Raw genomic sequence first — 14,146 nt, 5'->3', positions numbered from 1 at the left:
ATATACGTAGTTCACGTTCACATGCGTGATTTTAAAATGTCACTGAACTGTTAGCAGTATTTATCGTGAGTGACACATTTATATGGATGAAATATTGAATACATTGACTGCAATTTTAAATTTATTTTACGTCATTAATGCAGTTGTTTTAGAATTAGAGGGACAATAACAAATATACAGTACGAATCGTGGCTTTAACAGATCATTAAGTACACTGGTTAGTATTTTGAACGCGCAGGAACGGGTTCGACCATTAAATATTTAATATGGAATTTGTTTGTTTTGGACACTGGCATTGCGATAAATTTCTTTCAGAGTGCGTAGGTTTTCCCTTACCAGTCTTCATTATAAAATACGCTTCACAATATATATTTGAGTATCTGTCATCATCTTTATCATAAGTGTAACGTTATTATAAAGTGGTTGGTGACACGACGGACAACATGGATTCAATTTCTCTTAGGAACAGTCGTTTTTCTTCGCCGCAAAGTGCAGAAGAGCTTTGGATTTCATCCAGCCTTCTGTCCAGTGTGTGAAGGCGGTTGTGTCCCCGCCAGGGGTAGTAAAGCTAGTGACATTTGCCCAGTGCCACATTTTGCAACACAAATCACATACAAACTATCCCGGAATTGACCGTTGGTCTCCGTACCGCCTGTAATATGCACATAAACATTAATACTTCCATTATCTGAATAAATGTACTGATAAGAAGGCGAAATGCAGAATAGAATGTCTGTTGAAAATTAATGACGTTGAGGCTAGGAGTGGACAGCCTTTTCATCTTAGACAAGTTTCTGACATATTTTTAAGACCCTTGTCTTATTTTAAAACTAGACAAAAATAAAATTGGCCATATGTTATGACAATCTTTGATCCTAAAATTTCCTCATCAAACAAATGTACCCGGAACTCGTATACACTAAAAGCTTTAAACTCAAAGGAAACAGTTTCTGTAGTTTAGGAGTGAATAATATCGAACTATCCGAGGACTCGATCAGAATGACGTGCAGTGTTTGGTGCTTGGGAAACAATGTTGATGTGAGCCGCAAACAACGCTCAGCACCCGATCGACACACCTGCAGAATACGTTACGTACCGACGGTGGCCATTGCGCATCCTAGCAGGAGTAGCAGCAGGCCAAGAGTCAAGGCCTTGCAGGCGTTCCAAAGGCAGCGCGTGGTCACCTTGCCACGCACCACCTGCACGTTCCATTGTGACCCGTGGGGCTGATACGTGCGTCTGGGATGTGGCGCTACTGACAGTTTGCGACGAACTGTCCAGTTCGCACCCATAAAAGCTCCCTGGTGCATGACTGCGCCTCAGTGTAGCACCTGCAACACAGAGAGCCCTGAGAACAAAAATACAAGGTTTGACGCGGCTAATTTGTTACAATGCCGGCATTTTAGTTAGAAAACTTGAAGGGAAGAGAACACGTTCAAGACAAAGTGGAAGTTAGGACGATAATATTGAAGTGGGTCTTGATGTAATATGTGTTAGGGTGTGGACTAACCTAGGAGGTCAATTACAAGTTCTTACGAACTTTCATGTTTCATAAAGGCAATGAAATTCTTGACTATCTAAGCGAATAGTAGTGTCTCAAGAAGGACTACACTAACATAATGACCATTAGCTGGCTTCTGGGTTGTGACACCACACGCCGGGTGGTCTACGTGCTTAATAACGATTCAGATGGACTTACTGCCTCCATATTACAGGTGACTTCGTCATCGACGTTTTATTCTTCGGTCATCCGAGTGTTCCATCTTAGAAATTGAACAAAGTTAACCAAAAATTGAAGATGGCTGTCTTGTGGGTTGTTGCGCCGTGCAGTCTGATAGGAGATTATCGACGTTTTAGAGGAGCTTGCTGCCTCGAGCAATCACGTCCAAAACCTCGGTAAACTTCTACAAGACTAAACAGTTCAATATCCCAGACGACTGTCAGCTCTTTCCTTGGCCTTGATGATCTTTTGATGCAGACACAGATGTATTGTAACAATATTGGCCACACCACTCGCACTGTACAGAGGCAAGTACTAATTTTTTTTCTTCCAAATTCTTAAAAATATTCACATTGTCGAAAGGTGGTTAAAAATTGTCGTTCGCAGTGAATTATAATTTCTGTCACGTACCAATATTTTATTTTGAACTGTTCTTGAAAAAAATTTATTTATGCTTCATTAATCAAAACAAATTCAAAATAAATTAGCTCTATAAATTCTTGCTTCCGATCCCAAATTTTAATCTAAATAAGTCGAACTCTTCTACAGCCGAGTGGAAACTATTAACACCACCTACTTTTAACAATCAGTAATTCTGTAGTTTGTGTTTATGGGTTTCGTATAATTATCTATGTAAATAGGGTTTATCTCCTGAAACACCATTAACTAGTTGATCTTTGAAATGCTAAAATTTTGTATTTTATTTGCAGTACAGACTTAATGCTAACATATCATGTAGGCGGGTTTCGTCTTTAATTTGTGCACGAAAGCAGTAAAACCGAACTTATCAACTCCTCTTCTGGTCCAGTTCTTATCCCACCTGTACCACTTCCAAATGCCTTGCCTTTACTAAACTTATCTCGAGTATAAGTGCGAGCGGGCACAGCCTGGAAACGTTTGTAGTAGCAAGTCAAAATTTATGCCCGTTCTCTCCGTTAAACAATAGTGCCTATCGCTGCTCCCCCCCACCAATTTTTCTTCTCGCTGTTTTTCTTCTGTGTCTTTAAAGGGTTAAAAATTTTGAATACGTGACATGCAGACGTACAGACAGATTAATATGCCGTCCTTTTAATGCCTTCGCTTTAATTAGTACTCCTTTCTAAGACTGCATAAAAGGAAACAGAATTGAAATGTACTTTGGTACACCGAATGGCTCCTTTTTTATACGCCTCACTAGTAATTCGACCCCACACTACTCTCATTTCTCCGCTACTTTCATGTCATGTTCCATCCCATTTTACGAGCTGGATTCTTCGCAAAAGGGGCTAATAATGAACCGTATTGGTTTATTGATTGTCAAGATGTGAGGCCTTTATTCCTCGTCCACACAAAAGCAAGTGTTGAAAGGTTTCGATAGTGACTCCAGCCTTACGCATGCTTGCTACCGTTTATCGGAGTATGTTCGTTTATGAAGTTCGTGAAATATTTCTGTTGCGTTTGCGCTTAGGGGTTAACTTCCCTTAGAGTTTGCAGCCACGCCCTCTGTCCGAAACAAGGCGCACTGCAGTTTGAACAACACACTTGATGTTTAGGCTATATGCAGCACATACAAATCCGTTATAATCACGGTTAATCAGTAGTATAAATCCGATTCATAAACATAATTATGTGTAGAATTGTTGCTTTGGGCTTTGTTCGTCGTCTGGATTATAGAATTATGACATTCTAAAGCCGGATGCTGCTTTGATCAGGCAAAGGTGGGAGGGGGGAGAAAGGATTGATTTTTGAAGCAGGTAGGGCAGCATTTAGTGACTGTTTGGCTTTAAAGGGCTGAAGTAGCAAACTCTTTACAATGTGCCTTCTACCCTTCCCGTTTTTGTTTGTTTCATCTTTTATACAGGTGGAATTTAAAGAAAATATTTTAATTTAGAGAAGTGTCCCATGTCATTCTATCGTTTCTTGAAGCATCATAGTCTATAGCTCTGAAATCAGAACATGGTATTTTCTGTAATTGGCCAGCTTAAAATTACAGTACTTGTTTTCATATTAATATAATTTTAATTAAATTTATATGTATCGTATTTGTGGTCTTTGGAGTTAAGTCTCGAGGTTGAGAAGGAATAGGAGATACACCTCCTTTCCCTTAAGTGCCAACATTTGCATATAACGAGATGACTTTACTTTACACTGTTTCTTTACTATTAATTTTAATACTAGCCCCCCACTCCATGTACGTGGTCTTTTTTCTATTCAGTATTTCCGACTAAACTTTTATGTGCATTTCTAATTTACCGTGTCATACATGTCTTATCCTCCTTCATATAACCACTCGAACAGTACAAGGTACAAATATACGTACTTATATTATAATTCTTTTTCCAGTCCTTTGTTCCTTCGTAGCTCTTGGGTCCAAATATCTTCCTCGCTGTTAGGTTTTTAACCCCCCCCCCCCCCCCCCCCAACATCTATGTTTCCGCTTAGAAATAGAAAGTTTTACGGCACACAGAACAACATTTCGAATTGTAGATTTTTGTGTGTTAGTCTTTAGTCAGCCCGTGTAGCCTGGGGTATGGAATTAGATGTTCAGTGTCACTCTCCGTGTCTCACAGTCTTGTCATCTTTCCTTCACGCTCTTCATGCCACTGGATCAGAGGGTCAAATTACAGCGTCGCATTTACGCGCATAAAGCCCCAGTCTGCGGTACCTTCTGTATGTCCCTTGGGAAGTGTATAAAAGAGTAGGAAGCGAAGAGGCCACGTGGAAGGGTAATAACAAAATGGAGAGGAACAGTCGAAAGAGGTTCTGGAACCGATTTTTCTCATAAACTTTCTGTTTTCCCCTGCCAGTATCATTCCACAGTTCATCTATAGTTACTCACATGTCATGTGCGGGATTAACGAAGGGCCCATTAGGGGCCCTGTTCCACAAAGAGAGAGTCTCGCCCCACCCTATAGCAACAGTAACAATAGAGAAATAGTCGAAATGAGGAGGACTGGTTTCAGCTGGCATGTATACGCGACAACCAAACTCTGCATCTCGTTGATGATTAAGGACAATACTTGTTGTGTCTGATCGGTTTAGTTGTGTCTGTCACTGATGGAAACATTTGCCTTATCATGTGACGACAGTTCTTGAAGCGAATGGCGTTCAAGTGCTTCAACACCTTCCACACAGTCCAGACTTGGTCTAATTTATTGACATATGTAACATTGCTGGCGAAGCAGCCACAGTCATAGGATCTGCTTGTGCCTCTCTTGGAGCCCCTTGCGGTTGCTATGGCAACATGTATTTACGTGATCTCCCCGCAGCCAGTAACAAGATACAGACGTACTTTACTTTTGTTTTAAAACAGCGACAACTCGATATACACTCTGTTTCAGGAGTTATGCCTTATCTTGGAGGAACGTACGTGAATAATTTGTCAAAATATGAACCACTTTTTCTATCTATTAATTTCCGAATTAATGAGTGTCAATAGAATCTTTTTATATGACAGTCGCACAGACGCTATAAAATGTTACGTAATATATGACAGTTTTTGTCTTCGTCTGTCACCGTGCTTTATTGACTGATTTCGATAAAATTTTGTGTTTTATACTAAAGGCTGTCTGACGATGATTTTTATTGGCTCTTGTCCTATACCATCTATATTATACATGCAACCAAAATGACACTTTATTAATTCTCCCTGGAGTGACTCATACAAGACTGTCTCTGTGAAGTTCCAAAGCGCAGTTAACTTTTTGGAGGCCACAATGTTTTTATTTAACAAGACTAAATATTTCATAATAATAAGAATTGGGATGTAATTTTCTCATAAAAACTCATGGGGATTTCAAAGTAAAATATTTACGATGAGGTAAATTATTTTAGGGAGTAAATATGCCAGTAATTAATTGTGTTTAAAATAACCTGAAACCAGTTAATATAAATTGACAGTAAAACAAATGAGCAGACATTTCCGCAAAAAGCATTTCTGTCGCTGTCTCTACACCAGAAAGAATTTAAAGAGTGTCACGTGACAGGACCATTGGGGTTGGGGCCGGATTCGAGTGGTGATGAAAGTAGCAATAACTGTTATTAATGTGCGCTTGTCGTCACCCAAATACTCGTAACTATTAATAGTAATCACCAGGGATCTGATAACAGAAGATAACGAACACTGCACGCTCCTAAAATCCTAGCAATGATGACGAATGTGTTTTGGGGTTTATTTTCGAATTGCAGATATATGACAAATGAACAGTGATTCAGAACGATTACAGATAAATATGTATTTAGAAATGAGTTCGCACAGAGTGATCTGCTGTTCAGTTCGATTATTATTTCTCGGGGATCGGATGTGGTTAATAAGAAATAGTTTTTATATCCTTTCCTGCCGTGTGGTTTATAAAACAGATAATGCATTATTTATTTTTCGTATTTTATATATGAACGTTACTGACGAACACTGTTAAAGAAGTGAATTTTATTATTGCTCGTTGAACCAATGTAAATATTATAAGGCAACACTGATAATGGCCCTTTGAGGCTGAAACGAGTTTGACGTATTTGACGTATAGTGATAAAGGTTAAGTACGTTCTCGTGTTATTTGTAATAAGAAATGGATAAATAATTGGTAAAACAACATATTATCTGCCAGGCTAACGAACTAAGTACTCTGTTCATAAGAGTCACGTCCAACTATCTAACTAGCTAAGTACCTACCCAAACTAACTCATGCAATAAGGTAGGGTGCACATTTTGATCGCATCTTCTAAGTGCACTGCAGCGTCCGTATGACTGAAATAATTTGAGAGCCTTTATATTTCTACTTGGAAACGAATTATAAATTGGTAAAGGAGGGTTTAAGTATTTGCATTTATAACTTTTCATTATTCACAAATCAGTTTTGTCCGGTTTTCGAAGAAGTCTCATCAAGTTTATGTTTATGGAAGTTTATACACACATTTTCCTATTTCTTTATTGCTTTATGAGATAAACAGAACCTTATATCCTTTTATAAAAATAATTTTTAATATTATCCTACCGTCGACGCTTACACTTTCACTGCATGATTTACTAACAAAATATGAGCCATAAAGAAGAGAGAAGAAATTAGAGGAGTACCCCAAATTTTTGGTAATCGCTGAGAAACATCAAATCGAAGACTTTCCTCCACAGACCCAATGTGCAAAATAAGTGTTTTATTACCAAGCGGAAATGTTCCGAACGTAAACTTGGTTGTATTTGTCTTGTTGGCTATTTAGAAGTTGACTATTACGCAGGATGTGGAATGAACCGCGTATATGCCGGGAAACGGCGCGTAAGAGTTATTGCAAAGTATGAAAATCACTGAATGGCTATGAAAGACGAATTGATGGATGTCACATGAGTTGGAATGCACCTGTATTTATTTCCGGTACACACAGTTTCCAATTGTAACCTGTTTTGCGTTTGTCATTGTCACTGCTGTCAATTTATTATTGTTACGATTAACAATTATTTTTCCTTTTATTTCGTTATATTGAGTATCGAAAATGTCTCATGTAAGTGTTGTATATTTTAATGAGTTTAAATATTGTCTTACGGAAAAAAGGAAAACAGGGAGTCATTCCCCACACTCTGATACTTGTACGTGACAGACTAAATAAACGTACGTCATGTATTATACATAACATACATATTATATGTTTTACCTTATATACTATTTTTATACTTAAATCATTTTAAAAATAAAATAATCTTGATTTTGAGATTAATGTAAAAGGATCCTATTGTGTCGATACTGACAGAAATGTAAGTCTATGGTTGCAGTGCACGCCCACCACACCACGTCAACTTGAAATAAGCAGATTAATTTCGGAGATGAAACAGTCGAACGGACAGACGGACGACATATAAATCTGTTATCTCTTCCATTCACTTTATAAAAATAACGCGTATGAAGTAATGAGTGATGGAGTTTCAGCTTTAGTACTAAAACATGAGAAATGCTAAAATCATACTACGGTTGAGAGTGGGGGGAGAGGCTTTACTCTTAGTGAAATTTAACTCTTTCATTACTAATGTTATAAAACTAATGTCTCGGTTAACACTTTACGTTCTACACTAATATCCTTAAGGTAGTCAAGTACGGTTAGCTAACGCGATGTTTTACGGCGATTAACCAATGTGTGAGCACATTGCACACTTTGTGTGAAGGCAAATCAATTACACATTCAAGTGTTGTGTGCCGGGTTATTATATTTAAATTCCGGGCTGCGGGTAAATTCTACACTATGAGCTCCATAGTGAACAATTTACCTTGAAACTAATTTTCTACAATTTTACGGAATCGAATGGTTCGTTATTGTGTTCATATAGGCCCCCAATTGAACCCCGTGTTTGACCACTGATTTCAGTTTATACCTTTACATACTATTTCTTCAGAATAAATATGAATATTATCCTCCATTTACTTCTTCTAAGTTTCCTTCAAGGATTAGGCCCTATTGCCCGTTCAGTCTTCAAATTAATATTTCCGCATCCTATTGGGTCTACCAATTTTCTGTCTGCTTCCGGATTTTATTTTAAAGGCACCTTTGAGAATTTAGTCAGATCTGTTCTTAATATGTGTTTATATCCATTTTGGTTTTCTGTTTTCTTGTTTAGATTATGCGTATTTAGTCACTGATTCTAGGAGTTAAATCTCAACTGACTCGAACTTTCTTTTGATCAAGCGGTTAATTGTCTAGTTCTCACAGCTGTAATTCGAAACAGGCACTGAAATAACTTTAAATAAAGTTTCTGCAAATTGGAATGTGACATTTTATACGGGGGTAGATAATATAGACCCTGTACACATACGTACACGCATAGAAATTATCAGTGTTCTTTTGTGTTCTGAGATACACAAACACGTTGATGGAACAACATTTTGAAGTTAATGTTTGGTAATTTTATGTATAAATAATTATTAATGAAGATGAAGAAACGGCTAAAAATTTGAAAGAGTTTTCATTTATAATTCTTATAGATGGAAGCCTATGTTGAAATGCATGCGGCTTTCCCAGAACGTCTTATTTTTCTTATGTGGTGTTTGAGTGAGGAATGCTCGCGGAAGAAATTAGCGCGGGTGTCGTTGTTCCTGTTCAGGGAGTAAACTGCTCCAGCTCTCAGACACCTGCTGTGTAGCTGTTGCTAGGTTACGGCTAATGGGTCGCTAGACTTCGTCTCTTGAGGGACCGAAGTTACAGCCAGTCTATAAATCCTAGAGTATGATGTGGGAGTTTTCGTCTTGTAGTTTATATTAAAATTAAGTTTTATGATCTCAATCGTATTTCAGCTTATAGAATCGGTATAAATATTCGTATTAGGAATGCACGAACCGTCTACCCCCAAAAGTCTTCAAAAATATCAAAAGAGTGTTACGATGTGCGTCGTAATTTTGGCACATTTTCTTGATACTGTAATGTAATTGAAGGTTTTGTATTGTAGTGTAGTGTATTGTAGTGTAGTGTAGTGTAGTGTAGTATAGTATATTTTAATTGTGTGTTTCTTATTTTATTTATCTCTGAAGAAAGCCGTTTTCTAAGATGTTGCACCGTGTAGTCTGGTAGATACTGACCAACGTCTTAGAGAACCTTACTGCCTCCATAATCAGGGTCTCGCCCGTAGTTATACTTGTCGCCGTGAGAACCTAAATTCTCGCCTATTTATGTGCGGTTTATTTAATTTCGAATGTTGGGATGATTAGTAAATAATGAGCTGTGAAGGTGACGGTTTTGAGCTAATATAAGGCACTATCTTGGAATTTGCTTGGAGAGATTGAGGAAAAGTACGTAAATGACATTGATGATGGCAGGCCTCCGGGGCGAGATTTGAATCCGGGACCTACGTGACCCATGTTTTGAATTTGCACTGCTATTAGAGCTGTTAATCTTTGCATAGGACAGCTCTGTTTAATATAATCGTGGTATTTACATAGGATTTGATAGAAACAACTGCTAAGTCTAAATCCATCTACGCTGGACAGAAGAACAAAGAAACGTCAGATAGGAACCACATCGGATGAGTTATTGATTTTTGGTAATTTGCAAAAAAGAAAAAAAAGGCCTTGTTTCTCAGTATAACAACGTTCATTTCCTTACACAGCATTAACCAGTTGATGTTTCTAATAGAGACGAATTGTTTTTTCTTTATAGCAAGACGTGAATTTTTGAATAATATTTATACGTTCTTCGGACCCAAGGGTTAAATGCGTAAGATGGGGATACAGGTAAAGTACGTGTTATGCCGCCAAGAGAAACATTTTCAGCAGCCAGAATGTCTCAGGAGACCAGGGGCCCCAAGAATAAGGGCTGCGTGCCTGGTACAGTAAAGAATTGACCTGAATATTTAACCTTGTTCTGTAGGGACAGACATTGTGTATTCGTGTTTGCAAGTTTAACTGAATTCGTACTTGATGAGATGGAATTTTCAGTTCACACAAACCAAAATGTTTTCTTTCCCTTCATCCATAACTTTAAAGTTCCGAATTTGAATGCGTTATTTGACAAGACGAATAAAATATATACTTGAGATGGGGGGGGGGGGGTGTCGTGTCTGTCTGTCTACCCGCCAGCGCATGTGTTTCATTTCCGAAATTAGTGGATAAATATCGATGTAATTTAATATTAATGTAAAGAATCCAATATAACTATTCTATTATTGTTACTTCACTAAATAACCAACCCCATGGAGAGAAATCCTTGAAACGATGGTAATTAGCTCATAAAGTAAAGAAATTCCCTGCCTTTTATGGAATGAAAAAGTTCATTACGTGTTCACAACAGCCCGTCGCCGGTCCGTGGTAAATCTAGTCGTAGACGGAAGGGAAATTCTAAAATGACTCTTAAAGTTACAGGGTCTGGTGTGGACTTGATTCATATGCCTTACAGTGAGTTATGAACATTCTGGTTCACAAATTTCTTGACTATCTGAGCAGCCGTTCGATTCTCATTGAATTTGCTCCATGGAGTTAATTCGTTTAGTCGAAAATTTTGGTCATGCAAATTCGGCCCGATTGTCTGGTCTTATTTCAAGGTATTTCCATCTTATATTGCGTCTTAACACTTCAAAGAACACGTCTTATGTAAGTTGTATGTTAATTTAATAAATGTGCCCCTGCCCCAAATAAAACACACCGCATCGCCTGTACGAAGTTTAGAAGCTATTTTAAAGATCTATATGAAATGATTCTCTGTTAATTCTGAATGCCGAATGAATGCATGTGGGCGTCATCCAAGTTACTGAACGTTAAAATAAATGATTAATTCCTGTTTTAAATATAATAAACTACATATTTATGCACTGACGAACAACTAACGGATGGTTTTTATCATTTAATGTTTAATTAGCGTAAGATAATACTAAGATTTGTATAAAAAATATTATCTTCACTTACCTTTCTCTTTAAGTATGAACTTCACATTTGTTTGATGTAGATGTTAATTTGTTTGTGGTCTCCATTCTTAGTAATGTTCAGTTTATGTAATTGTCGCTAGATCAGAGACGCTGCGAAATATCAAATCACAACCACGCGACCCGTAATTTTTAACACAATCCACACTGTTTATGCCATCAGATTCACCAATCACTTCTTCAGAAGCTACTGAATTACATAAGCGAGTGCAAGATGCTCAAAGCACAGTATCAATTCTTTATACGTTTCTTAAATTTTAAACATCTTGGACATAAGATAGTTTCGGTATATATACAAAACAGCATATTTATATATAGATTAGCATTTTATAACGATGTTTCCTTGGGTGTATCGCTTATTTGTGATTATACATTTTTATACATTAAATATTAAAAGGAACTAGCTGAAATACGCTTAAATTTGAGTCTTAGTTTTCATAGTAACGTTCATAATTCGTCAATTTTAAAGGGGCCTGACGATGGTGTGATACAATAATATACGTAAATTGTACGTTTAATAGATTTTATACCTAAATTAGTGGATATGTAGGCGTAATAGCTGGTAGTTGTATGCGGTAAGTATTATTGTAGCCATTTTTAAAGTATTCTTTTGGAATATATTTTTATACGTTGGATACTTGTCATGTGAGAGAGTATCTACTTACAACACACAGATTTAATATGCATATTAGACGTGTTTAGATCCTGTTCCTGTGGTGTTGGTATTCTAAATCGAAACACGGCTTTTGTTTATGCTTACATTTTTACATAATGTTTTTGTTTCTTTTCATATTTGAACCACTTTCTCTGTTTGTAACGATGCAGAAATTCTAGGATATTATTTATACTCAAGTAATCATATTAAGTTTCTTTCCACTTTAAAGTGCAGCGAATTGTTAAACGACACAATGCATTTTTGAAATTGCTTTATACGACGCTAGACGCAGGAAGTGACACTCTATAAGGAAAACACCACAATTTCACGTTGGTCCCAATACCAGAAGGAGACGCTTCACATCCCTTTGCGACCCCTGTACACCGCACCACTAGGCATTGTGAGGACTGAGATGTAGCTGTTGTAGCCTGTCTCCGTTGGTTGCTAGGAAACATCCCCAGAATCCCCCTCCCTGGACCAGAACCAACAGGTTGGACATAACTACTTACCCACTCGCGTGCAATCGACCTCTTTACGCATGCGCACAACATTTCCTTATAGCCTCCATGTCTGTTTTATATCATTACCTAATACCGAACAATAAAATTGGAATTATTCTGAAATATTTTAATGGAATGTTGCTGCCAACTTGATGATCTTTTTTGTTCTTTGCGTGAATATTTTGAGAACTATACTTGTCATACCAGGCCGAGTGAATGTGTGAAAACGTGTGATGCATGTAAAATTAACTTAGACGTAACGTTTAAATTGCTTAGGTCTGCACTCCTTGCAGAAACATGCTTCAGAAATGCTTTGTTTTTCCTAATATTTTGCACCGTAGAAAGAAAGTAACATGTAATAAATAAACGGAGGGAGAAAGAAAATAAACAGAAACCGTGAAAGACGTCAATAAATGAAATGAGACAGAAATTTAGAGAAAACCTTGTAAAATATGAAGGAGTGAGATATACTAAGAAGATAAATAATGAACGAAATAAATAAAGAATGAAGGGAGGCGAGAGGATGGATATAAATAAGGAACGAGGCATTAAAAGAGCATGTATAAGTAAAGGAAAGGAAAAAAGGAAGTGAAAAGAATGGAAAAGGAAAGAGTGAATCTGAGACAGTTGAGCCGAGTTATTTTACAGCCTGCGTCCTATTCTTCTGTTTTTCTTTACGGTGTGTAGGATTCTGTGCTTGTAGATTTGGGGTACTTCTGGCTATATCCGAGACCGTGTGGTCACACAAACTTACGGTAGATACAATTGATAAAGGTTCAGAAGGTCTTGTTAGTTGTCTATGTCAAAGTATCGGAGTATTATCCCAACATTCTTCTGGAGAAACGACGACGTCTTCACGGCGATCGCCCAGATCACTTCTGAAACGTGGGGCAATTTCTGCGAGACCAGAAGGCGCAACAAGTGAGCCGGCCGGGTAGGTCGGTCAGTTTGGTGACTGGCTAAGGGCCGGGCGATCGGGGTTTCGTTTCTAGCCTCTGCGTCCAGCCTCCATGATGTGTTTCTACAATTTTAGGAGAAGAGACTTTTTGAGGATCTGATGATGTAAATACGAGATTAATATTCGGAACAGGTTATAGAAAAGTAAGGTGTCTAGGCGTAAAATGGATACCTCTTAAGGGTAGGATGTAAAGACAGGCTTTTGTTATAATGGTAGTGAACAGTCGGATTCCGCAAGTCAAGGAATTGCTTGACGGCTTCTACCAATATAAACTGTTTAAAGGATATCATGCTCCTTTAAGTTACTTAATAATTTGATACAACATCGCATAAAAACTAGCATTAAATAATCGAACTTATTTTACATGAAATTTGGAATTGATTTTAGAAAATTGCAATCGACTATGTTGCGTGACCGAGTTGTGATGCATGTAATCATTAATAGTATTTTAGAGAATCGATATGGAAGGTTTCATCACTTTCTCGATTAAGAGAGTTCGATTTATCGAAATGGGTATAGTTTACTAACGCTCGAAGAACGTAATATAAAGCGTCTCTTTGCCCCATCTACTGACGCTGTTGCAGAATTTCTGCAAGACGATTTTGTGTTTCTACGCATTTGTGGTCCAGATGCTGTTCGCATCGTAGCATATGTATCTGATAATTCAAACTGTTGGTACGAGATGGCGAGGGAGGACGGTTGAACTTTGCGAATTCTCACGCGGTCGTGGTCGATATTCTGCGGCGCTGTCGTTTGTTCTTGTGCCGCAGTGAGCAGCACAACCTTTTCGCTTTCGACCCCGATGCACGATGTCATCCTTTGCACAGATGAAGCTAGGAATGACAAAAGAGTTGACGACGTTGCCGTCAAAAGATTCTATTGTAGATGAGCCTTGGGATGCCGCAAAACGCGACCTTATCCGCTGACCCTGATGGTCACGACGCCTAAC

At 37.9% G+C, this 14,146-nt stretch overlaps 2 protein-coding genes across 6 annotated transcripts in view; one reads left to right on the top strand and one right to left on the bottom strand.

The window, feature by feature from the left end:
- LOC110836030 (uncharacterized) overlaps positions 1 to 12,125 on the bottom strand; it is a 49,996-nt gene extending 37,871 nt beyond the window's left edge. The window contains exons 1-2 of the mRNA XM_022076826.2: positions 11,068 to 12,125; positions 1,097 to 1,331 (exon numbers count right to left, since the gene is read on the bottom strand). Of these exons, the coding sequence (XP_021932518.1) occupies positions 1,097 to 1,310 (214 nt within the window). The 5' untranslated portion in view covers positions 1,311 to 1,331; positions 11,068 to 12,125. The remainder of the gene's footprint in view (positions 1 to 1,096; positions 1,332 to 11,067) is intronic.
- LOC110840039 (dipeptidase 1) overlaps positions 1 to 14,146 on the top strand; it is a 375,966-nt gene that overhangs the window by 39,883 nt on the left and 321,937 nt on the right. The gene's annotated exons all lie outside the window — the stretch shown is intronic.

Source organism: Zootermopsis nevadensis, unplaced genomic scaffold (assembly GCF_977971745.1).
Source record: "Zootermopsis nevadensis isolate Lab colony 2312 unplaced genomic scaffold, Znev_1.0 Znev_ptg000028l, whole genome shotgun sequence".
NCBI lineage: Eukaryota > Metazoa > Arthropoda > Insecta > Blattodea > Termopsidae > Zootermopsis > Zootermopsis nevadensis.
Note: the sequence above shows the minus strand (reverse complement) of the source record. Positions and strands in the feature narration are given on the sequence as shown.